We start from the raw sequence: 25,432 nt of genomic DNA on the forward strand, positions 1-25,432 counted from the left end.
ACTATTAGTTGCAAAATGCTTGTTAGGTTGTTTTTTTTTAGTACCTCTTACTTTCAGACTTGACTCGCCCCTGTCCCAACTTTCTGAGACGTCCCTCTATCAGTAAACTCAAAATATCCTCTCAGAAAAGGTGATTAAAAAAACTTTAATCAACAACAATATGTTGTCTCTGGTCTACTGAGAATCAAACACTGGCACTGCAAATCAGTCCATCCTGCATTTAGAATATTTTCACACAAAAAAAAACAATTATTCAATATTTATGTCAGGCACCTTTATGTGATGGGTGCAAGCTATCGATTACACTGCATAACTAAAGGATCCTTAACGGATCAACTTCAATGTCCACACAACATGCCAGAGGTAGGTGACGTTTTGAAACATGTTTGCGAATCTTCCTGATGTTTCAACATCCCAACTTAGGTAGACGTTCCATATATGTAAAATTAACAAAATGCATTAGATTGATAGCATGCTCAAGAATAAACCAATTGACAGATTGCAACCACTGTATGTTAATATGTAATATTAAAATATGTAGCATGATCGGTCATCGGTAGATCACTCAAATATGCAGTGGCCCAAACGGAATGCCACAATACAGCTGGAAAAAAAGAAGAAAGAAAAAGAAAAACCACAACACTAATGTAAATACCACAATATAACAGTGAAGGCCACAACATAGCCAAAACCCACAACACAAATGCAAAGGCCACAAGCAAGTGCACAATAGGCTTTCAATCAAATTAGTCCATCATTTAATACTGTCCCTGGAAATAAATCCTGTTCTTCTGACTGCTGTGCATTTGTGTTGTGACTTTTGCTGTTGTATTGTGGCTCTTGCTGTCGTATTGTGGCTTTGGCCCTTATGGGCCACCATAGAAATGGGCCAAAAGTGCTTTATGTTTATATGTCACCTTTCAATAAAAGCAGTGCTCAGAATGTTTCACAAATAATCGATAAAGTATTTACAGGAAGAAAATGTTCAGACATACTTACCTGTATGCTATATTATGTATCAGTGCAGATATATACACATATCCAAAGCAAATAAAATAAATAAGATTGATTTTGGCCTCAAATTATAAATAAATGTAGGCATTATATTTCGAAGCTGTTGCCCTTGAGGTGGACAACACGCGCCAGACTTTGAGCTTTTTTTCTATATATGGAGGTTCCAGTGCGGGCGCGTGGTGACGTCATGACGCAGGGCTTGCAGGGTGTTCTCCGCCCTGCTCCTCGAGCCGTCACATTCTTCTGTTCCTCGTCGTCCCGGACACACCTCGACCGACACAGCCATGGTGGGTTTTTATCGCATTTTTCCACTTAAAAAGCATTACAACCGTCATTCTGCAGTTAGAGCCGAGCGTCAGTGTCTTGAGAAACAGGCTTTGGTTCAGTAAAGACGATAAGAGCAGTCTGGGTGTGTGAACTCGGTCTTCTCTCATAAGGCGGAAGTGCAACTTTTGATAAGCTAGCGTTAGCCCAACGGACGAAGTTAATATGCTCATAATTAGAGAAATAATAGAATTAAAGTAGCCCTTTAGGCCCTGACAATTGCTGCGTATAGTGTAGAAGCAAAGTTTACTCCTTAACTTAGCAGAAACATCTAAAATTCTGAAAAAAAAAAATTGATCCTAGCTCTGGCTTTTCGCACTAAAATGAGCAGATTTTCATGTAGCCTAATTTCTCTCTGAACAGTCTGATTTCTCGGAAGATCAAGTTATGGGTGAGTTTTGATTTTGTGTTGTAGTATTTCCATTTCACCTCTCCTGTTGGGCATGCTTTTTTACCTGCCTGTCAGATTATATCTTCACTGTCGCTCCGCTCCTCACTCGCCTTTAGCTCTGGTTTCAGATTTTCCTCCTTTTTATCTCTGCACTATTTCATTTTTTTTTTTCCTACTTGCAACTGCTTGTCCTTTCCAGATTGAATTTAACCTGGATCAGATTCACGGTAAGTTCCAGCAAAGGGCACGCCTTGCACAAAATTGTTGGCTATCTTGATTGCGTCTAGGGTGTGATCTGCATGTTGGCATTGCGGCAGGATTTGTTGTAAACGTAAAGAAAGGCCTCTTTAACTTTTTGTTGGTATGTGAGTTATTCCTATTTTATTCCAGCGTTGACGTTTTTTCTGATCTTGTTTACATTTGTTCTCACAAACATTGTTCTGTTTGATTGTAAGCCGTCCTGGTTTTGTCAGATTGTCATAAACTTTGCCTGTTATCTCTGAAGGGGCTCATCTCCACTGTGCCCATGTTTGGTGCGAGACAACTTTTGGTGGATGGTTTTTGTCCCACTGCGTTTTTTTGTCTGTGTTTAATCACCACTGACATAATAGGCCATAGCTACTCTCACTCTCCTCCTCCTTTCCTCCACTCCTCTCATACCAAATATGGAGTTTGGAAAAGTGCTCAGAAGCCAGAAGGGAAGAGGCACATTCCTCAGGACAGGAGGGGGGAAAAAACTCCACAACAGTTCCTGAACGTGTTTGGTGGTTAGTTCATACTATGTTAGGAACCGTCTTGTGTCCGGATGTTTTGTAATCTGCATTAATTTCCCAGTTGCTCTTTGTTTGTTTAGCTAAACCAGAAAGGTCAGAATAGTCTTTCTTACTGCCGCTTGATGATACTACATGGAAAACTTCACTTTGACAGCAGTAGAAATGAGTGGAAGTCCCGACTGTGATCACTGTTTAATGTATTAAAGCCTCAGTACCATACTGGGCGACTGCCTGTTTAACACTCTAAAATATTAATGTGTAGTGTCGGATGAAGCATCTCAAAGGCTTTACAAAGAAAATCCCTCTCGACACTTGCAGTACCCTTCTGCAAGATGCATTCTTTCTAATTTTCGTGAAACTACGAATGAAGATATAGCACACTGACTGCAGACACTACAACCCCACGTTTTGTTTTTAACCTCAGCATGAGAATTGATGTTGGATTAGTTTAAAAAGGAATTGAAGCTGTTTGTTGCACAACTATTATTCAGCAGTTATTTCCAATGCTCGACTTGTAGCTTTTGTGTGCTGTAACTATTGTATGATATTGTATGTTTTTGCATGTGTTAACTAGTCCACAATTTTTGTAGATCTCTTAGAAGTACCTACAAACTAAATTTTGATCAAAAAGCACAACTTTTGGAATTTACAGTTGAGCATATGTGACTTATTGAAGAGATGGCACTAAAGAATTTGAGCTACACTCAATATATCAATTGATTCAGTACCACTTTATTCAGTCCAGGTTCACTGAGTGTACTACTTATACTTGTTGAAGTTCTGATGTACATTTACAGATTTGTTCAAGAGGACTTTATTTTGTGAAGTTAGAAATCTTGAACAATGGTTGAGCAGAAGTCTATAAACGTTTTTATGAAAGTGCACCCATATGTTTTCAGGCTTCAAAACAATGAAGCTTCAGCCTACATCACCTTTATACTCATCACCTGTACTGTAATCATGTTTGATGTATTAGTCATTTGAATTCATGTGTTTTTCTCATGCAACTCAATACAGTGTCAAAGTTCTGGTCCAGTATTGATGAGAAGTTAAAACTGTCTGCTTTATTAATAAATGATGTGATTGTGTCATTAGCAGCATGCAGATAGCATTGTTTTTTTGCGCTTTGCGTTTATTGCCTATACAGCATCTGTAGTCTACTTTTAGTGTATTAAAAAAAACAGTATTATGTCTGTTCTATTTGTTGGACAAAGCTAAATTGTGTGTCATGATCAGTAGGTTTATCATGAGTTCTGCTTTCTGTCCTGCCTTCTTTCAAACTAATGCTTGTCATCGTTTCCTTCAGTGTGCTGCTTTTTTTTCTCTCTTTTCTGTGTTTGTTTCCTGTCTCTATATCATTCCTCTATAGTGGCTGATTATATCTTTGTTTGTGTATCTGGCAGAGTTTAAGGAGGCGTTCCTGCTGTTCGACAGAGCAGGAAATGGGACAATCACCCAAAGTGTCTGTGGGGACGTCATGCGCGCCCTGGGACAGAACCCGACCAATGGAGAGGTGCTCAAAGTCCTGGGCAACCCCAAGGCCGAGGGTGAGAAGGAAATATTCCACTTATTTTGGTGTTCAGAAGTTAAATTTTCTGTGATTGATCCTGTTTTTCTTTCATGTTTTCACAGAGATGAGCATCAAGACGGTAGACTTTGAGCAGTTCCTCCCCATGTTACAGGCCGTCAGTAAGAATAAAGACCAGGGCTCCATGGAAGACTTCGTGGAGGGGCTGCGCGTCTTCGACAAGGAGGGCAACAGCACAGTAATGGGAGCCGAGCTACGTCACGTCCTCACCACGCTCGGCAAGTTACATTCTCACCAAAAACAAATAGAAAGCTGCCTGAAAAGAGAAATTGCGTTGATAGTTTTCTTCACTTAAAATCTTTCTACAACATTTTTAGAAAAAATACACAAATGTTGGTGAAATAATTGATCATCATTGCCTTTGTTTTTATTCCTTCCAATAGTTTCAATAAAAATGTCATCACCTCTTTTCAGCAATCATGGCTTTCTCACTGATTTCCTTGAAGTAATTGTGTTGATGTTGCATTTTCAGGTGAGAAAATGACAGAGGAGGAAGTGGAGACACTCTTGGCAGGACATGAAGATGCAAACGGATTGATCAATTACGAAGGTAAGGTCCAGATGTGACGGTGAATGTGTTTGAAAGCTGAAGTCCAATGTAATATCCTCCAAAGTTCATGAAACGGCAACAAAATTACTTTTGGTGCTCTGATAATGGAGAAGATCTATTTTATTTAATTCTTGGACCTGTGAATGTAACCACTGCTAGTCTTTAGATGCTGCTTTTGTGCTGACAGTGATTAAAACAGCACCTTGTTTTCTCAGCTGTAGCGACTCGTGTTTTGCTGTATTAAAGCCGCTGTACCCCTGAGGAATGTTTGTAACTTCAAATATAAAAGGGGATCAAGTTTAAATGAACTGAATATCTCGACAGCATGAGAAATCAGTTTCAACTGTCCGAGTCGGGCAGAGCTGCGATGTACCATCAGAGGTTTTACCCAAACTGGAACCAACATGCGGGCTGTTCTACCGGTCGAAGGGAACTCTTTCATCTGCAGTTATACAAATGATTGAGTGGTTTAATGAAGCACTTCACCGCATCTGTCTGGGAACTTCATACTGTTTTGTTGGTAATATCTGTCTTGGTAACTGTTGGAATTGCTTCCGTTTTCCCTGAAAACAGACCTGCAAAAACTTTGTGGCTTTTTTTTTTTTTTTTTTTTTTTGTTATTATTGTTTGTGTTTCTCTCTTTAGAGCCAAAGGTTCAAACCCCTTTTTGAGGCATTTAGCTGCTCGTGAATCTTTTTGGACTCCATAAGCACAGTTTTAATGCTCTGTAAAATACATGAAATATTGTGATCAGTGATTTTATATCCCTCTGGCTCCAAAGAGAGAACTTTGTGTGTGTGTCTCTCTCTCTCTCTCTCTCTCTCTCTCTCTCTCTCTCTCTCTCTCTCTCTCTCTCTCTCTCTCTCTCTCTCTCTCTCTCTCTCTCTCTCTCTCTCTCTCTCTCTCTCTCTCAAAGTTTTCACAAAGTCCTGCCATCCTGGCTGAAATATTTTTTGCTATTTATGTTCAATGCGATATTGTATTTTCTCATTTTTTTTCAATGCTGCACTAAATTAAGCTTTATTTTATTCAGATACAGTAACTCGCTGTAAGGGACAAGCTAAGGCATATTTACTTTTTTTATAAAAAGGAACTTCAAATATCTTTTGTTTTCTTAAAACATTGAATAAATTAACTGATATTTTAAACAAGTCCCTCATAAAATACACTATGGACTAAAGGTGAATAACTTTTGTTTCCAGCTTGGAATTAGTAGATCCGAACGCCGGAGCTTCTTACATACCACATCGTGTTGGTAGGACCGTGTGTGTCGGGCACTACTCTCTGGCAATCTTCACAGATTGTTTTGGCCTTATCCGTTATTTTCTGACCTCGGAAAAACCAAAATGCTGCCACGCCTCCCGGAGCTTCCTGTATTTCAAAATCCCTTGAAGCCACAGCCACGACTTTGTTCATTTGGGCCGATTGTCTCCACTCTGTAGGATGTTGAACACGTAGCAAAGTTTGACACGTTTATCAGGGAGAGGAAGCGTCTGTGCTCATAAGCATTCAGAAAAGCTACATTGCACTCCACTGTTTGCATCATCGTGCCTTTTTTTAATCCCACTGATTTAATTGGTCAGACGTTTATATCGGTTTTTAATTGTGTCGCAATGCATCGTTACATCCCTCGTCAACAGGTCCTCTTTCTAATGTGATCTGCTGACCGTGTGTTAACTCTTCTTCTTCCACAGTCTTTGTCCGCCACGTCATGCAATCCTGAGGGCCGGTACGGGCAATGTGTATACCGCGGGCTGCGACCTCCAGGCTTTCCTGCCTTTTTTTTTTTACCTCCTAAATAACCCACCTAGATACAGACAACAGAACAGCAGCTCAGCCTTTTGGCCGCACTGGTGTTAAGTGTATTTGACCTGCAGTTGAGTGTGTGTGGGAAAGCCTGGTGGTCTCCCTCGTCTTTAGGCAGCCTCCTGCTGTTCTGTTTACCTCTGTCCTGCAGCCCTCTGTCTTGCCCCCTGGCTGCAGCATGCCCCTCTGCATGTGGCAGCGACGCCCTCCGTTGAAGCGGGGATCTAGCCAACAAACAGGGAAGAGGCTGGTCTCATTCATAGAAGCGCTGTAGCTCTTTATGGAGGCATTTTGAACGGGTGCAGTGGTTATGCCAAAGCTTTTTTTAATCATCTCTTTTGCATGTCGGCGGTGTCGTTACAATAGACTTGTATTGCTGCTTATTTTGAGACTGCATAGATCCAATGTACTTATTTATCTTTAGTGTAGCGCCAGCTTGGAAGCACCGGACCAGTGTCTTTTTCTACTAACCAGAGAACCGCAATGAGTCGCTCTCCTGCTCATTATTTTCTCCTGTTATGGAAGGAGATTGAGTTTTTAGCTGGCCGCTGTGACTGGACTGTAGCTGCCCCGACCTTCCGTTTTCTCTGCTGCTCGGCTAGAGGAAAGCATACAGCGAGGATATGGCTTCTCTAACCAGCTCTTTTTGGGGGATCAGAGAGGGCCAATTGCTTTTGGCTTAGTCCCAGCTCTAAACTTTCTTTGGGGATCTGCCTCCAAATGCAGCATCTCGTTCCCGCTGCAGGATGCGGAGGCGACCTTGGTGCCAGATGCTGTATTTGTAGCAGGTCTCTGTCAGGATCTGGATGATGAAACTCACACCTCTTCTTTTTGTTTTCTTTTCCAGAGCTGGTCAGAATGGTTATGAACGGGTGAAGAAGAAGAACATCCTTCCCCTCCCTTATTCAACTTTTCACATCTAACGTCTTTTACATTCCCCCTCCAACCTTTTCCATCAGTTATTCCCCACATTTAATTTAAAAAGTGCCTTTTCATTCCCTAATAAAAGACCACACATGATCCTGGCTGTTGTTTCCAGGTTCATTCACGTTTGACCAACTTGTAATCTTTAAGTTTTTCCATCATTTATGAGCATTCGAGTTGTTGATCTGTTGGATTCAACATTATTCCAGTAACTTCTTAAAGCTCTATTTGGCTGAGGAAATATGTGGCGATGCCATATTATTGTAAGGAGGAAAAACATTTCAGATTTCTCTCCATGTTTTTATTTTCTTCAATGGTTTTTTTGCCACATTTAAATAAAGGTTTTTCCCTCAAGTTTATTTGGTTGTGAATTTATTTTTTTCTGAAAGAGGCACAACAATGATTGTGCTAGGTTTTTGCTGTTTCTTGGCGCTAGAGGGCAGTGTTGCGTCTGAAATCCGATATGTTAACAGCATCCATTTATTTACACATACGTTGTACGATTATTTACTGGATCAACTCCCATCTCAAAAAAAGCTTCTGTCTACATTTGAAGCTGATGTTATTTAATGTGTCATTTGTGACAAATTTTTAGAAACACAAAGCGCCGATTCGTCCTTTCACAAATGAATCCGGGCTTGTTTCTTTTTATGGTGTGTTGGGATTTTTCAGAGGTATGTGAGTGACAAAGCACTGAGGTATGAGCAGTAGAGGGCTGTTCAGTGGCTTCCTGACCTTTTCTTCATTTTCCTCACAAGCAGGCACAACTATTTCCCCTCATTAGACACTGTGTGTGTTGGGGTGTGTGTGTGTGTGGTGGTAAGGTTCAGGAGGGTGTCATAGTCCACTGCTGAATAGGTTGTCCACTAATTACTTGGTGTGTGTATGTGTGTGTGGTTCGATGGAAGTCAAGGCTATTGATTATTTTAATCCTCCTATTTGTGAGTCTGTGATCCTCGTGGCTCTGCATTCGACAGGGGAATCACTAATGGGCCTCAGCCCAGCCCGACTCAGACCTCTCCCCGTCCAATTAACTTTCAACTGGAATCTGCCAGGAGAGAGAGCCGGGGGCTGGGCCCAGGCACGCCGCCGCTACATCCTCCTTTTTCTGCTCAGGAGCAACAGATTCGCCAAATCTTCAACGTCTGGGATGTCATCACCTCTCGGCTCTAATTAGGCGCTTTCCTTTTTGCCAATAATCTGAGAGGTATTCAAGATTCACTCTCTTTAATGGGCAGAGCTCTCTGTGGCTTATGAACTGTTGAAGTGGGCATATTAACAACCTTTGGCCTTTGTATAAATTGGTGAAATCAACCACGTACAAGGCGTCCATCAGTATGAAAACGCTCTTTAAAAACAGTCGTTTTACATTATTTTTCAGATTAAGAGTGAATGATGTGTAAAATAAGACTGGCTTTAGTGTACTTATGCTTTTCATTTCCTTTTCAAGAAATAAGAAAAAGCACAGCCTTTCTATTTGAAAGTACATGAGGGAAAAGCGGAATACATTTAGAGATGTTGAGTCATTTACAAGGCAGAAATATTCAAATTGTATTTTAACCAACACAAAAACAACCCTGAATTCTCTCCTGTCACTTTCCTGTGCCGCTTTTCTTTTCCCAGATAAATATAAAATCTTTTGATTTCAGCTGAAAACAAATATCTGACATTGCATTGAACCATTTGAGAGTCAGGTCCATGTGTGTGTGCGTGTGTATTTGTGTCTTCCTTCCTTAAGAAACCCAGACAATTCATCTAACAATTTAGGGGAAAATTCCACAAATTCCCAGGATGTATTTTATTTTTTTTTCCTATTTGTTAGCTTTACAACAAATGATCTTGGTTCAGCCTCTAATAAATAATGTTATCGAGCAGTGGACCAGTTTGGCTTGTTTGTGCAATTGTTTACTACATTGCCGCATTTAAAATGTATACATTGCCTGGATTTTGTTGATCCTGTGTGTATTATAAGCCGAGGTCAATATGGCTGTATTAATGTTTGTGTCTTAGTGTCTTAAGACGTATTGGAAATCCATGCCGTGGCGGCCGGTGGCTGTAGTCCGCCTCTGCTGCTTCGATCTCCGCTGTGAGTCCACGAAGCTGAGCCGTATCACCAATTCTCCAAAGTCAAGTCAGAATGTTAGCCTCAAAGAAAACCTAACAAGGGCCTCGATGTGTGTCTTTTTTTTTTTTTGGTCATTAGATGTACCCGCCTGTTTTCAACCCTGATCTTCACCATGCCAACACAACATACAACGACACAGGAAAAGGTAGGTATAGATATTTTAATAGCAACTGTCTACTCGGCCATTTTTGGCAAACCAAACCAGATGGCTCATCCCAAAGTTACTGTGTTTACATACGATGATACTTCAACAGGGTCTCTCAAAAATAAAAATCTAAACAGATATGGCAGTGTCATTCTAGTAACATGTCCGTAATGTACAAGATTAAATGTCGGTAAAACACACAAAAACTCCTCATTTTGTACATTTTCTGTATAGTCTCTCTTATGCATCCATGCACACACACACACACACACACACACACACATACACAAACACACGATAATGCACTTGGCAATTAAACGTCATTGCACACCAGTGCCATTCATGAGATGCTCTGTGATATGTTTTAACGTTCACATACAGTATTTAGTTTGATTTTGCAGGGTGACATGATCCTGTGTCACGATGGGAAACCGGAGACACGAGTCAAGCAGCGCTTTATTTAAAACGGCCTTTTTTTTTTTTTTTTTTTTTTTCATTTCAGGCGCAGGCTAAATCACTACAGGAGCTCATTTCGTTTCCAATCGTGTGATTCACTTTGAAGCTTAGGGAACATGTTCTACAATAGGAAGCTGCAAAATGTAGGCAGGCCGGAGGATCAGAGGTCATCGGGATGGAGAGCAGGAATGTATAAATAAATGCTGCGGAGATAACGACTGCAGTACACTGTGTGTGACTCTGCTCGGTCATTTTAATTAATGGCACCCTCAACACCATTATTGCAGTGAAACAAGTGTAAGTGTTCATAATATTCAAGTTCTCGCATTAATACAGAACACATATTATTTTAGATCATTCAGAGCCACAATGAGGAGCTGCTGTCGGCACGGATACTGTACATATGCCTAACGTAATGTCTGCACACACACAGTGCCAATAAATGCTCACGAGAATTGGCTCAGTTTTCACAAGTTTTAACTCAATTCCTCTTCTGATTCGCACTCGAGCCTTTTGCGTTCTGCTGTAACCTCACAATGTCTGTATGCAGCTATATGCATGTGTGTGCTGACTTGCATGCATCTGTATGCATATTTCGTTAGTTTTGTGGGTGTGTGTTCTGCGTGTTTGTGCATTAATTTTGTGTACACACGTGTCTGTGTCTGTGTGTGTGTGTGTGTGTGTGGGTGTTTTCCTAATCCCTCCTTGGTCTGCGGTCGAGGATCTGATTCAGTCTGGGTAGATGAGGAAGCCAGAGAAGGTGCTGTACTTGTTTGTGTTTCCGCCGTGGACCTTCCCTCCGTCCAGCTGCACACACACCTCGTCGCCTACGTCCAAATGCAGAATCACACTGTTGGAGGCGTAGTCGTAATTCTGATCGGCATCCTGAGCAATGGCGCTCGCTCTCACCTGTCGCCAACAGACGATAAATCACAGTCAGAACATTGTTCTTTCACGCAGACTCTGATAACCTCAGATAGAACACACCAGATAATATCAACATTTCACCGACAGTGGTTCAACAGGAGGAAGACAGACACAGTGACCCAGAGGTGAGAACAGTTACTCCTTCTCTTATTGATTATTGGAGCCAAAGATTGGAGGATAGAGATCTGATTAGGATGTGGAGAAAGGCGGGCCCGTCGGGGACGGCAGGCTCTGCAAGGGGGAAACCAGAAACGGCAACGCTGTCCACATCAGCTATTGACCTGTTGCTTATGATGCCGCTGCAGTTCAATATGCATGATATCGAGTGGCTATGCCTGAGCTAGACACTTTCACATTTGCATGCTGCGTGTGAGTTTAGTCTTATTGACGCAGCAGTAGTGGATCTTTGCTTGTTTGTTAACACATTTAATTGGGTTTGCTCAGTGTGGACATCAGTGCACATCCCTGAATTGTGCTAAAGTTCGAGATAAAAGGAATCAGACCTAAGGTAAATTCATGTTATATGTTTTTTTTACGTGGACATGTAGGGATACTGAAGGAAATTGCATAACGATTCCCATAAAGTTAATTACTGTTGCACTTATTTAGATAATGTGGGAGTCTTGCACAATGAAGATGGAAAACAGAAAACAAGAGCTAACATCAGAATGTTAAAAACTTAAAAAAAAAAAAATACTGCAATAAATCTTTCAAAACAGAACAACACAAGAAAAAAAAATGTGTCTGAAATAAAATATAAACAAGGAATGATATAAAAAATACACAATTTGCAAATGCAGAAAACGGCAGCAGTCCTAAATAACCTCCTAAGTGGGATGTGTCAGTAATTCTGCTGTAGCAGCTCCAATCATCAGACATATGTCAGCCATCGGTGGCCTGGTGTCTGGTTCAGTGTCCATCCATGGTGGGAGCACTCAATCTATGTCAGCAGCCAGACAAGCCACGCACATCTCCATGACAGCCACAGAATATGATCTGCAACTCAACTACCATCATGTCATTCCCACCGCCGGGGCCCCTCTCTCCCCAATGAGCATGCATCAATTTGAAGACAGTCGATCGCCGAGCAACAGAGCCTGAATTACTGTAACTAAAAAAAAAAAGAAAAAAAAAAAGAAGGAGAAGCTCTTTTTCCCCCCTCGCACCAATCTGTTCTGCCCTTGTCTGAGCGCACCGCTCGCCATCTATCACGCCCGGAGCTGGGATTCATTGTGGGAACAATATCTGAAGGTGTACAGAAATGAGATGCAGGCCGTGATTCTGCATCCAACATACAGCATGTTGGTGACCGCTGGTTAAGTGCGCCTCTGTCCGCCCTGAACCAGATTGATTAAGGGGAGCAGAGAGAGATCCGTCTCCTGAGAGTTCTCAGCTCCACAACCAGTGCGACCATCGCTTTTCTCCTCCCAGTTTAGATTCTGCAGGAAGATGTGAACCCTGCTCCTGCTTTTAGAGTGGGATAAAAAAAATACAAGATATATCCCAGTTACTAATTATATCTGTTGTCTTATTTCAGATGATCATCATGTTCATGTATTAAGACAAAAGTAACTCAAATTATTATCCACTGATTATTTTTACAGCTTTTCTCTTAAACTGTTTCTCCTGTTACATCCACAAAAGAAAGCACTGATTTTACTTGTAACTGGAGCGCTGACACTCCTTCCAGAATTTTTCAAATTAGTAAAAACATGAAGAAATTCCTTATAAATGTAATTTTTTTTATGAAAATGCAAAAATTCTAAATTAAATGTTTATGGGTGAGCTTTAATTCTCACTGAATGTCTGCTCATCGGTTCATCTCAGTATGAATGTCGGGCAAAAAAAAGTGTTATTTTCAGACACACACACACACACACACACACCTGAATTTCCTTCTTTCTTCAACCCTCATAAGACCAACTTGCAAACAGCGCAGCATTGTCATCTGTAAAGGTTATATTGTTGTGCTTGATGTGAGCAGTGACAGCCAATATCACATTTGCATCGTTGGCTGCTGCTGACAGTGATGCCGTTGTTGTGACTTCCTATTGACACCAGGAATATGTCATCGTCCTCATTATTTTGGCCAAACAGCATAATAGGAGCGTTTGTGGGAAAATACTACCCCCCTCGGGTCTTCTCAGAATTCACCCACCTTAACAGAAGTGCACTTTAATTTTAAACAACAGGATGATGCTCATCGTTTAGCTTCATAACACGCGATCTTAGAATTGATGCTTCAGGTGATGTTCCCTGCGCTTGAAGAGTTGACACAAGCCATCCATTAGTGTAGACACCAGACAGAGGGGCGCGAAGGGAGCCGTGGTGGGATTAGGGTGGGAAGCCGACAGAGGAGATGGATACGGCTGGAGGACACAGGCTGATCCCTGTGAACCGGGCGGCACACGGCGCAGATCCTGGAGTTGGAAGGGTTGTGAGCCGTGAGGCGGGGGGCCCCCGGGGCTGGCCTGTGGCTGTCTGTGTCTCCGCCTATCCCTTTCATTACAGGGCCTCCAGTAAACACGCCTGGGAGCAGAGGGCCACAGGCGAAGAGGAAGGCGGCAGGAGGGGAGTTGGGGGGGGGGGGGGGGGGGGGGGGGGGGGGGGGGGGGCGGTGTGAGGAGCAGCTGCGGTGTCATTTTCTATACAAGCCGAGGCTCGGCACATAAGACCGACAGGGATGGACAAAATAAAGAGGGAGGGTCGGTCAGCGGGGGGGTTGGGGCAAAACAAGAGCCGGAGAGTTGAGGAAAGGGGGGCCCAGAGTAACAGACTGATCAAGCGAGGCTATTTTGTGAGACCGGGGAGATGTGGGGGTATATAAAGTCTTGTTTTTATCTGTGGTGCTTTGCTCCACTGGTAATAAAACTGACAGGATTCATTCACTGTGATATACTGACCTCTTAGAGGGGAGACAATAGAAAAGTCGCTGTTAAACTTACCTAAGGGACTCCGGCACATAGCGGGAGGGTTTGGGAGGGGAGGCGGGGAGATGTTGTGGAAATAGAATATTTATTGAATAGGTTTTCCCCCTCCTTCGGGAGCCCGGGGATTACATGGCGACATGCGACTTGAGCGGTGAACCGTGGATTGGATTGCTATTACCTGCCATTCAGCATTACACCATTTGTGGTCTACCTGTGCGCAGCAGAAGGAGGCTTATCTGTTAATGATTGTGTTTCATTGGAGGCACATATTCAGGTTTCATTTAGATTTCTAACAAGACAACATTTGTCTCGTCTGGGAGGGACAGATTTAGCTGTGTTGCTAACTTTTTTTTTTGTCTTTTTGAAGCTAATTATATTTCACCTGTAGCACATCGACGTCTCCTCACTGAGGAGGGTGATACAGGTACCAGTCATTACAGTAAGTGATGACATTTTAACACCACTGTGTGAAATAACTCGACCTTTAACAGAGCAATTAAAAAAAAAAAAGAGTATGACAGGTGAAAAAACAAGGAGGAAATTCAGAGAACAAGAGTGTGATAACCTTCAGCGCTCACACAAAGGAAAGCCTGGGACTGTGTGCTTTTTGTCTGTTAAGCATCAAGATTATTTAGCAGAGGTGTGCAGAACAGATGGCAGTCAGTGTGCGAACGGTTCACATAGCAGGACAATGAGGAGGGAAAGGGGAAGGTACGCGTGACGTATCGCCATCCCTCACAGCATGAACAGCGTGCCAGCATTAGCATAAACTGCCTAATGATATTTGCAACTAAGATTGAATATTAAGTGGTTTACAACTCATGTATCATGGACAATCAATCAGGTACGGAGTGATTAAACACGTAACAGCAAAAGCAGCATCAAGAAAAAAAAAACATTCTTTGCTATTTATTTTACGCAGGACGAAATCAGCAGTAAATCTTTAAGAATCATGATTTCCTCATGCGCATCCATCACCTCCACAAACTGGGGCGCTGAAATTGTGAACTGTGTTCCGACTGTGCAAAGGACACGAACGGTGGTTAATCGCCTGAACGGGAGTAGCGGGGAACAGCGTCGATCAAACGTCGGTTTCAGATTCCCAGTCAATTACAAACATTGAAGCAGCCGGAGTGTGACCCTCCTTCAATCACAAATCCCCCGGCTCTGAGGCCATGTCATGCTGCAGTGATTTGTGAAAGTCAGATTGAGGTGTGAGCAGGTAGGATTTGCAGGGTGGGGATTTAGCCGGCGTGATAGGCGGTTGGATCCACGAGGATCCCGCGGAAGCGTCGCCACAGCCAAAACATCCTCCTGAGATGTTGGCGCCGCATCACGCCACACTCCTGCCACGTGACGAGAGCCAAGACCAGCCGCCAACGCAGCGTGCCAGTTTGAGTATCATTAACAAAGATACAGATGGAGGTGTACATCCATTATTCTCAGAAGGAATCCTTGTGTGTTCAAACTGCATACACACTCCTGCTTCAGAATCGTCCCTAACGAGCCTCTGCACTCGCTCGGCCGGTGTGTGTGTGTGTGTGTGTGTGTGTGTGTGTGTGTGTGAGGCTACGGAACAGTTTTTCTTTCTTTCTCGGCTCGTCCTTGATCACTTGTCAAGCCGGGATGCGTTGAGTGGGTGTCCATTGGTCATCATGCCTGATCTCTTCCTGGCCTTCACCACCAGCCTCCCCGATGCCTCGTCTACCAGCCCACTGTCTCCACACCTCCATTAAGTCATCCATCTTCCTCTGCTCCACCCCTGATTTGACCGTCAGCTCACTTGTCTTGTTTTTCTTTCGGTGTCTCAAAAAGTCCCTGTTCTCTTGTCTTTTTTTTTTTTTTCCAGACACATTATCTCAAAAATTTGCCTGAACTTTGTCTTCTCAAAAAAAAAAAAAAAGACAAGCTCACAAACATAATGTATATGTGGGGATGTTAAAGTTACAACAAGAGTAAAAGGAAAGATGGAGGCGCATTTATGGTTTTGGCAATTCCTTTAAGTCGAGACAAAATGTCCAGTGAAGCTGCAGCACCTACGGCGGTGCTAAAACAGCTTGTTTGAATGTATAGTCAGAAATGCAAGCTGTCAGACGCAGTGCCCAGTCCGTAAACCCCAGCCACCGACTGCCCTCCGGCAGAGTACCCGCCCGCCCGAGGGCCTCAGCACCTCCAAACATGATCAGATATTCAGCAGAATTTCATTTACACTCCATTTCCATCCTGCAGCCGCCGTGTTTGGGCAGAGCCTGTTAGGTGAGCGCTCTATTTAACAGGACTGTTTGAAGAGGCCACATGACGGGTGTCAGATGGACCGAGGTGAGGTTAAATAATTGAGTTGAGTGAAAAGATAATTAATGGAGAATCAATGAACAAGCCGGGAAGGGGTTAGAAGAGGAAAGTATAGCGGGTGTTCGCGGGACCTAATCTAAGATGTCTAAATTATTAAGCAGGCTAAAATGACTGGAATGACAATACAGCACATGAAGCAAGCCGTCTGAGACACATTTTCACCTTTATGGTCTCAGGTATATACCATCAAATGGTGAATTTCTTTTAATTCCTTTAAACATTTAGTTTTGCATATCAAAAGTCTAAATGTACTTTCTTTGGTAGGCCGGTGCTGTATTCATGAGGCCATGTGTTTGAACAGTCCTCAGCTCACTGCATCCAGAGAGTGAGATCTGAGCACAGACATATTTGCATTTGGAGTCCTTGATGAATGAATGAATGTAAAAGGCAACTTGAAGACGGCGGGTTCCTGAATTTGGAGTCCTCTGTTGAAATCTCTGTGATTTATCCCACGTCTCCTCTCCCCCCCCCCCCCCCCCCCCCCCCCCCCCCCCCCCCCCCCCCACCATCAGCCCCTGTGTCTTTAATTAGTGTCTGGGGAATGAGAGAGTGGATGAGTGGACTGTCAATTTTACATTCATTATTTATTTCTCTGAGGTGTAAACTGACTGGTCCACATTCTGACAGACATTTTTCCTGTGCTCTTTTGCACTTCTGTTTAGGCGATAATCAAGCTCCGTGTATGATACTTACTAATTAGACTGTTCCTTTTTGGCGGCGGCGGCTGCATTCTGCCACTTGTCATTTAGCCACAGTACATGTGGGAATGCAGATATACGTGGCTGCAGTTTTAGACTATATAGCATGAATTCCCCTTAATGAGGAGAGAGATTGCAGTTTCATTCTTTGGCTGTCATGTTGCCATCTGCTAAGTGGAATGTGCTCTGAATGTGAAGAGCCCAATGCTACAGAGGTGAATATGAGTCAATGGCGAGGCGGGACGGTCAGCGCTGAAGAGGTCTGATGTGTGAGTGTGTGTGTGTGTGTCCGTGCATGTGAGCAAGCGCAGAAAATTTATGTATTGTACAGACAGTCATGCATGATCGCAGCTCAGTCTCACACACAGACACACACACACAGTTTTACTGACCAGTCCATTCTTCTTCAGGTCTGCCCACATGCTGGTCCCATCACCACCTCTCATTAGAACATGGTAGGTGAAGAAGTAGATGCCAGGCAGCGGGCAGGTGAACTTGCCAGTGCTGGGTTCATAGTAGTTGCCAACGTTGGTCACCACGTCGTCAAACTTCAGTATCTCGCTGCCTTCGTGCTGCTTGCGCAGCCCTGCGTAAAACGCAATTTTGGGAGTGTAGAGGGAGGGAGAGTAGCCGCCGGGGCCCGGACCCGGAGGCCCCTGTGGCCCCGCTTTTCCCGGCTCTCCAGGAGGTCCACGTGCTCCCGGAGGGCCCGGGATCCCCGGAGGCCCCCGGAGCCCGGACTTCATCTTCTTCCCGGAGTAATCCTGCGGCGGCGGAGACACGGCCGTCAGCTCCTGACCCGGCTGAGACGTGGCGTACGGATCGCATACCATCCTGCAGCTCCCGAGCATTTCATAATGGCTCCCTGCGTTCCCAGCATGCCCCCCTTTGGTCGTGTGAACCAGCAGGGGAATGGCGACCAACAGTATTAGGACCATGGCCACACCTACAGCAGCTCCGATGACCCGTTTCCTGCGGCTGAGCCGCGAGGCGGCCAGCGTAAGGAAGTCCTCTTCCCCCTTGGCAGGAATAGTGCCAGCCAGGATGGAGCCTCTCAGAGAACCAGTGTGGTACGAAAAGGTGTGGAGGGACGTGGAGGGACGTGGAGGGACGTGGAGGGGGGCGGAGGGCGGGCGGCGGATCTCTGGGTCACGTACCACAGAGAAGACAAAATGGCAGACGGCCAGGGAAGAAACAAACACCAGAAAAGATCCGAGAGGAATTGCGAGGATGTCCAGGAAAAACCCAAAAACCAGACTTTCAAAAGTGGATATGGCTACAAAGAAAAATAAAAAACTTTACACTTCAGTTCTTTTGGAAAAAGCGCAAAAAAAATCTGGACTTCTCAGATTCGTAGAGACACATCACAAGGAAACATTATTTATTTTATTTGAGTCTGGTTTGCAGTTTTCTGACTTCCACCGTCGTTGTTGTTGCAGCTCTGCTCAGTTTTCAGCATCAAACAAAAACCATAACTGGCACCCAGACGCTTATTGTGAAAGCAGAGCTTATTAAAAGTATGCTGAAGTGAAAGCTGGTGCCAAAATCAGCTCAGTGAAGAGGGACTGGAGGTATTGTTTTGCTCGTTACTTTGGAAGAGGGGAAATTTACAGTTGATTTTTTTTTTTTTCGAGAGAGATGTTTCACGCCCCCCCTGAAGATTCACAGGATGTCACTTCATGTGGATGTCTCACTGAATGCCATGGTTGTAAACAAAAAAAGTTCATTAGTGATCTTTTCTTCGTACATCCTATGACCTCCCCCTTCAGTTTCTCCACATTTAAAAGGTGTTTTTTTTTTTTCAGCAAAACACAAACGATTTGGTTTGACAGATTCTTCTTTTTGCCTTGGCAGATTCTTCCTTTGGCTATATCAGGATCTGGAAAAATAACAAACAGAAAGACAATCAATAATCATTTGATGTTATCCAATTAGATGCAAATTATCTCAATTACAATAAAAAAATTTAAAATTAATCCTTTAAAAATGATGGAATAATTATAAACTAAACCAAACTGAGATAGTAACTGAGATTGTGGGATTATTTATGTACTTTCGCGCATTATCTGGAGTCATACATGCTGCTTCCGGTTGAACGCCAAAGCTGATCAGTTAAACAGGATTTAGAAAATAAACGGAACTCACCGTTTGCTCGTTTTTCGTCAAATAACAGTGTTGACAGATCAAAATCTCTGCGCCTCGGTGTTTTCCGCGTCCCACTGAAGCGGCTGGAGGAGTTTGTGCCAAACGAGGAGCCGGAGCCGCCGGGCGCGCGCAGGAGATGCCAGAAAAGTGATGCGACTTTCTCAATCACAGCCTAATCCTCTCTTTTCCTTTCCAGGCAGAAAATTAACTCAGAGAGCTGTTAACTTCAGAATTAGACGAAGTCCCCTTGAAATACCTGCAGGAGAGCAGCTTTTCTTTTTTCTTTCTTCTTTTTCTTTTTCTTTTTTTTTTTTTTTTTTTACGCAAATCCAAACGAGGCGGAGCGCGCAGAAATGTGAGGCTCCTATCCGGAGCGTCTGTCCGCTGTCGAGCCTCTCACAGCGTTTGGTCCACAGGCAGAGTCTACACCTGTTAGATCTCTCTCTCTCTCTCTCTCTCTCTCTCTCTCTCTCTCTCTCTCTCTCTCTCTCTCTCTCTCTCTCTCTCTCTCTCTCTCTCCCTCCCTCCCTCCCTCTGCATTCATTAAATTCCTCATAACTCCATACAACATTTACTTCTACTTTCACCTGTAGATCAGCCTGATTTGTCCTGTTATTCATTGCAGTCCGGATTATGATCATGCTGCCATTGTTTCACTGCAAACTGAGACAAATGTGCACGGCACAGATGCCGCATCTTGTTAGTGTGACATTCACCTGTTGTTAGGGGTGAACTCTTCTCCGGCAAAATGTTTGATAAAGTGTTGCAAAACGGAGGCAGATGTTTTCATCTTCTGTGTGCCAGGCGTCGTGAGAGGACAGAGGAGGGTGACTGAGTAAAAGCTGGCTCGGCGTGATGTGTGAGGAATGGGGAGGAGACGCTAAATGTTCCCCAGACCATTGTCTGTATGTGTGCCTCGCATCCCACAGCTATAAAGCCTCATTAGTGAGACACCCTGCCCCAGTCATTGTGCCGCTCTCTCTCCCCTCGCCAAAACCTGACTGTACACAGCAGTGTCCGCACGTACATGCCTCCAGATATATGTAGGAAAACGCACAACAACAAAAAAAAGATGTTGCACCATTAGTTATGGACGGCCGCGCTTTGTATTCTGGTCTCAGCGCTTCCTCCAGTTTCACTTCTGATTATGCCTAATTTCAGAAACATCTTCGACAGATTTCTACTCCATATCATCGTTTCCTGGGAGTCTCGTGTCACCTGTCTGACAGGCACAATCACACATCCATGAGTTTAAAGTTTAATGGCCGACGCAGTGGGCAGCGAGGAGAATTGGTCTACATACAGTATTGATGATTCCCTTTTCATCAAGCGCCGGCTCCTCGACCTCTCCCCCTCCTCAGATATGATGACCACGGTCTGGTTATGTGAGGATCAGCTCACCTGAGCCGAGCGGACGCGAGGGGGGACAGATAATCACCAACATCTTATGATGGTTTTCCAAAGATAAATTGGATTTAGTGGGAAATTGAAGTAAAGCGGTTTCGGGGGTATTTAGGCCCGGAGAGCCGAACCCGAGGAATTTTCCGCTGGGAAATGTTGATATAGCAAGAGGAGCGCAGGGAGGAGTTAAATGCTTTGTCAGACCTCGTTTGGGGGTCAGTCAGTCTGGCCCACTAGAACAGTGCTCCGAGGTCCTGAGCAGCATGGGGCAGATAATCATTGCCAACAGTCAGAGGCAATATGCTCAGGATTGGATTTTTAAAGCCTGTTAAAATATTACTGAGGTGATTAATATTGAAATATGCGCGTGTCTTTCAGCTGTCTGTCTCCCTCTCTCCCCATTTCCTTCTAGGTTTTTTTTCCCCCTTGGTATTCACACGCACCAAAAATTTCAATATTATGCATTAAGTTGATGAAATGTGTCTTGTTTGTATTCAATGGGATCGTTTCGTTGTGTCACTTGCACTGACCTCGCTGAAGCGGTCATAGACTCGACTGTCACTGACAGCAAAAGAGCCATCGCGGAATCAGTACTGGGCTCTTTGAGTTATTAGTTTGTTTAATAATTGATTTCATATATTACGATACACCAAGGATAAATCTCTGTCTTTTGTGCACACGCCCGCATAATTCCAGCTCTGGCTTTAGCTCCTTTCTCTTCTGTGTAAACAAATAGGAGAGGAGCTGAAACTTATTTATGGCCACATTACTCATGTTATATTTCTTCTGCTGTGCTTGTTTTGTGCATACGTTTTCTTAAAGACATACTAATTCTTAAATCCAGCCACCCACAGCAACTCCTGAAACCCTCTTTTAACCGGTGTGAGCAGGAATAGCTCGCCTGTCCCATGCACGCCACACATCACCCGCATGTATTCTGGATGTGACATTTTGTGTTTTGTGTTCAGTTAGCTGCACGATCGCATGTGAAGAACAGCCAGCACTCACTGAACGCCAGTTCTGACACAAGACGTTGACATATCGTCCCCCGGAGGACGGAGGCTGCCGGAGGGCCGCCGCTCCCCGTGGGATCCCTCTTCATGTCTGCCGCGGCGATCGCTGACAGGAATCAAGATCTCACTTCTTAGCTGAGCAGATGAATCTCATGTAAATCAACTTAGAAGCCATTAGCGACATTGAAGCGCATCAAGGAAGATTTTAGCAGGATGTGCTTGAGAAAGTTGAGGGTGCTGTGTTGCAGGTTTTGTAGGATGTTTAAAAAGAAAAAAAAAACTGAATATGACGTTTCTTTATTCGAGCTCATAACTTGTTTCTGGTCTGATTTTGCAATGCATGGCTCGCCAGAGCACGCGTGTTCATTCTACCATAAGTGAGGACTTATAAGCCGGATGCATGGGTGTGGATGTGTCTACATCCTGGTGCTGCGCTGTTTCATTAGGCTCTGATTATGGGGCCTGATGCAGAGTGACAGTGTGCAGATTGAGTTGCACAGCCACTCTAATTCTCTCTATTAATAACAACCCTCCACACTGCCGTCCAGAACCACATTTATTAATCACAATTTGTCATCTGTCCGACGCTCCACCTTCTCCTTCTCCTTCTCCTTCGCCTTTTCTCTTCCCCTCCCTCTGCTGGGCTGTGGTCTCCCCCCCCCCTTCACCTATCTTCCTCCTCCCCCTTCCATCCCGGCAGGCCAGTTATCCCTTACACCTCTCCACCTCTGCCTCCTCCCACCCACAGCACCGGCTCCGTTCGCCTTCAGCTGAGAGACATGGTCCAGCATACAGAGCTCTCGCTCTGCTCCCACACACACACGCGCACACACACACACCGCTTGATTAATCAAAAGCTCTTCAGCTCTAATTGGACAAATAACATTTCACAACTTGGATTGTGTAAGCTGTTTTGGTAACACACTAATGAAAATTATTATAAATTACAACATCAACAAAAAAAAAAAAAACAAAATTTCAATTTTCTATTAATGGACAGTGAGGACACACACACACACCACTGGACCAGCGACCTGATCACCTGTGGTAGGGATCTTGAGCCATTCACTGAGAGCATACGGTGGCCTTTCGGAGCAGATTGATTCCTCTTAGCATTAATCCCAGTCATCTGAAATTTCTGTGTGCACACAGACTGTCACTTAATCGATAAGTATGTGGGGAAATGCGCAGTATTATTGCATTATTGGTGCAAAAATATCCCCACAACTAAAATCACATTTCTGCTCATGTCTCGTTGAGATGGCCCTTGACCCCACTAAGAAAGATGATAAATGAGTCAGCCAGTCCCAGAGGTCTTGCTCTGCCACTCCAGTTTTCGTGCAACGTTTATGCTCATTATATTGACACTTTCGGGATATTCATTTCCCCCGAACTCCAGTTTCACCACACAACTTTTCTCTTCGTGTTTTTTTTTTCTTTCTTTCTTTCTTTCTGCGTGAGTTACAACTATGCTAAATTAGTCTGATTGTTCACTGCAGCATATCTAAAAAAGCAAAGCCTCCACCGCTGTGCAGCAGTGTTCTTCTAATTACACCACCCCCAGCCAACCCTTTGCTCCTCAGCGTTACTCCGGCGCCATCAGCCCCCTCCCCTCACACAGAACCAGGGTCCCTCCGCTGTTTTCTTTGAGCAGAACCGGTGTTTGGGGGAAACAGAGGCGATTTTCATGTGCAAATGTCAGTCAGTCCGAACCCAGCAATCACAGGCCCATCTTCTCCAGAGATCAGGGCTTGAGACACAGCCTGAATAATTTAGCAGCTCTGCGCCGTCGTGCTTTAGGGTCGCAACCTTCCAAAGCGATGACAGAAAGACGTTGGCTGACTTCCCCTCCCGTTCACTCTCATTACCACTTATTTACCGTTCATGATTCCGGGCAGACAAAGCAGAAGGCCGCACTGGGGAAGGGAAATCATTGGCGCTGTATAAACTGTGTCAAAAAGCGGAGCACAACCAAACAGTGACATTTTCAGAGCATCCCCAAGTTGGAGGCGATCCCCCTCCTGTGCCACGCTGAGAAACAAGCACACACCCCGCACACATGATCACCCAAGCCAGCAGACACGGACAAAAGGGATGATGGACACACACACTGAGAAAAGGTCGAAAAGCGATACACAGCAGGGACAGATGTCAGAGTGAAAACCTTCCCCGAGTATAGGTGCGGAGGAAGAGTCGGATAGGGAGAGAAAGACAAACCAAACATCCAAATCTTCTCTATCAGAGGAGAAAAGATTACAGTGATTTTCAAAGTATGACAGGGGAAAGAACACAGAAGGACAGAGCCAAAGAAATTGATCGGTTCTTCCATACAGACATATTCTACATTTCTATCATTCAGAGGGAGACAGACCGCACTCGGTCTGACAAGAGTGGTCATCACTCGTCTGCGGCGGAGCTCTGACAGCAGCATGACGGGGATGAATGAACTGTCCAGCGATCCCAACCTAAACACATGCTGCTGCAAAAATTATACATTTATCTGGCTCATATTTTCTCGCAGTTATTCCAAGTCCTTCGCGCCCCTTGTTCAGCCGCATTTCGGCTCTTAATAGACTCATTTTAGCGAACACAGCTCACGATGTGGAGCATATAGAAATTTCTGATGAAGAAGAAGAAAAACTGCATGAATGTTTTGATAAAATGTTGGAACATTATGTGACCCCCGCTTGGATGAAGGTTTGAAAGTCTGTGAAGGTTTAACAAATTCTCGTTTACTTGATGGAGGCAGACAAGAGAGTTTTTTTTTGTTTTTTTTTTAACAAGTTCTTCCAAAATGTCTCACAGCTGTTGAGTCACTTTGACCCCATGAAGCTGAACTGTTGTGCTCCAGAAGGACGGCTCCCATGTCGTGACATAACATTTCAGGATTAATTGTTCCATATTTTTTTTTAATGTTGCAAGAATTCAAATGATTATTTATTGGTGCAATTAATAAAAACTAAATTGCAAGGAGCAGTGCATTTACTGAAACATTCACAACTGAGTTCCCAAACAAATCCTGGTCAGACTTTTGAAAATTATAATATTGTTAACTTGAAACAAAATCAAGAATCATCTCAGCGTTTAGAGTTTAGTTTCTTATTAATTGTGCCATGATAGAACATCTGCATCACGATGCTGCCCGGTCATTCATTCTGTGTTACTCCTTAATTTTTTTTTTGCTGTTCACCCGTCTGTATTTCATGTTCCACCCACACATAACACACCTCCATGTCAGGCAGATATTTCTATCCTGTAGAATTTATATCCGCTGACAAATTTGGCATTGATCAGTGGTTTTCAGCACACTTCACGCATGAAAATCCAGAGAAAACAAAGGCAGCCACTGCTTACCCTCACTGTCAGCCTGCTGGAGGGGGGATATTATTGGAATGTAAGGAAGCGGCGGTGAATTGTGTATTAGTGATGCAGTGGGACGTTCCCATGGAGATGTCAATCATGATAGCCTATTAGTCCGGCCGGTGAGACGCAGCATTGCTAAGAAACGCGGGGAGGAATGAATGACATGTGGCGCCGGTCCCTCCACCCCTCCCTCTAAACCTGTTGTCATGCGCCGCGGCGGTACAGTCAGTCACGTTGAGGGTGGTCTGGTCAAACTGCATTCACCGGGAGTTTGAGGCGTCAGCGGGCGTGAGCCCGACCTCATGCCATGGGAACGCATGACAAGGACAGGCAGAGGGGAAGGGAGGACACCAGAGATCCCTCTGAATTATTGAGAGTGATTATTTGGTGACTTATGGTTGGTGGCTGTCAGGTACGCGGTGACAAATCGTGCCAAGCAAGAATTACACTTTCTCATTTCTCCACTGTCTATTTATCTGCCTTTCTCTGCCTGACCACCCCTTCTCT

General features: G+C 44.0%; 2 protein-coding genes across 3 annotated transcripts; one reads left to right on the forward strand and one right to left on the reverse strand.

Moving 5' to 3' along the window:
* Window positions 1–1,193: 1,193 nt before the first annotated feature.
* On the forward strand, window positions 1,194–7,729 carry LOC115407821 (myosin light polypeptide 6). 2 transcript variants are annotated; one of them, XM_030118330.1, is made up of 7 exons: window positions 1,194–1,301; window positions 1,702–1,729; window positions 3,906–4,049; window positions 4,135–4,308; window positions 4,563–4,640; window positions 6,335–6,369; window positions 7,294–7,729. In XM_030118330.1, exons 1-6 carry the CDS (start codon window positions 1,299–1,301, stop codon window positions 6,361–6,363), a joined length of 456 nt encoding a protein of 151 aa, XP_029974190.1. In that variant the 5' UTR covers window positions 1,194–1,298; the 3' UTR covers window positions 6,364–6,369; window positions 7,294–7,729. The 2 variants fall into 2 exon arrangements, with proteins under 2 accessions (XP_029974190.1, XP_029974191.1); XM_030118331.1 differs by lacking the exon at window positions 6,335–6,369.
* A 3,027-nt stretch (window positions 7,730–10,756) lies between these two features.
* On the reverse strand, window positions 10,757–18,254 carry c1ql4a (complement component 1, q subcomponent-like 4). The gene is made up of 2 exons (XM_030118332.1): window positions 17,396–18,254; window positions 10,757–11,005 (listed from the first exon to the last, which is right to left on the reverse strand). The coding sequence occupies exons 1-2, from the start codon at window positions 17,939–17,941 to the stop codon at window positions 10,826–10,828; spliced, it is 726 nt and encodes a 241-aa protein (XP_029974192.1). The 5' UTR covers window positions 17,942–18,254; the 3' UTR covers window positions 10,757–10,825.
* Between the last annotated feature and the right edge of the window lie 7,178 nt (window positions 18,255–25,432).

Source organism: Salarias fasciatus, chromosome 20 (genome assembly GCF_902148845.1).
Source record: "Salarias fasciatus chromosome 20, fSalaFa1.1, whole genome shotgun sequence".
NCBI classification, from domain to species: domain Eukaryota; kingdom Metazoa; phylum Chordata; class Actinopteri; order Blenniiformes; family Blenniidae; genus Salarias; species Salarias fasciatus.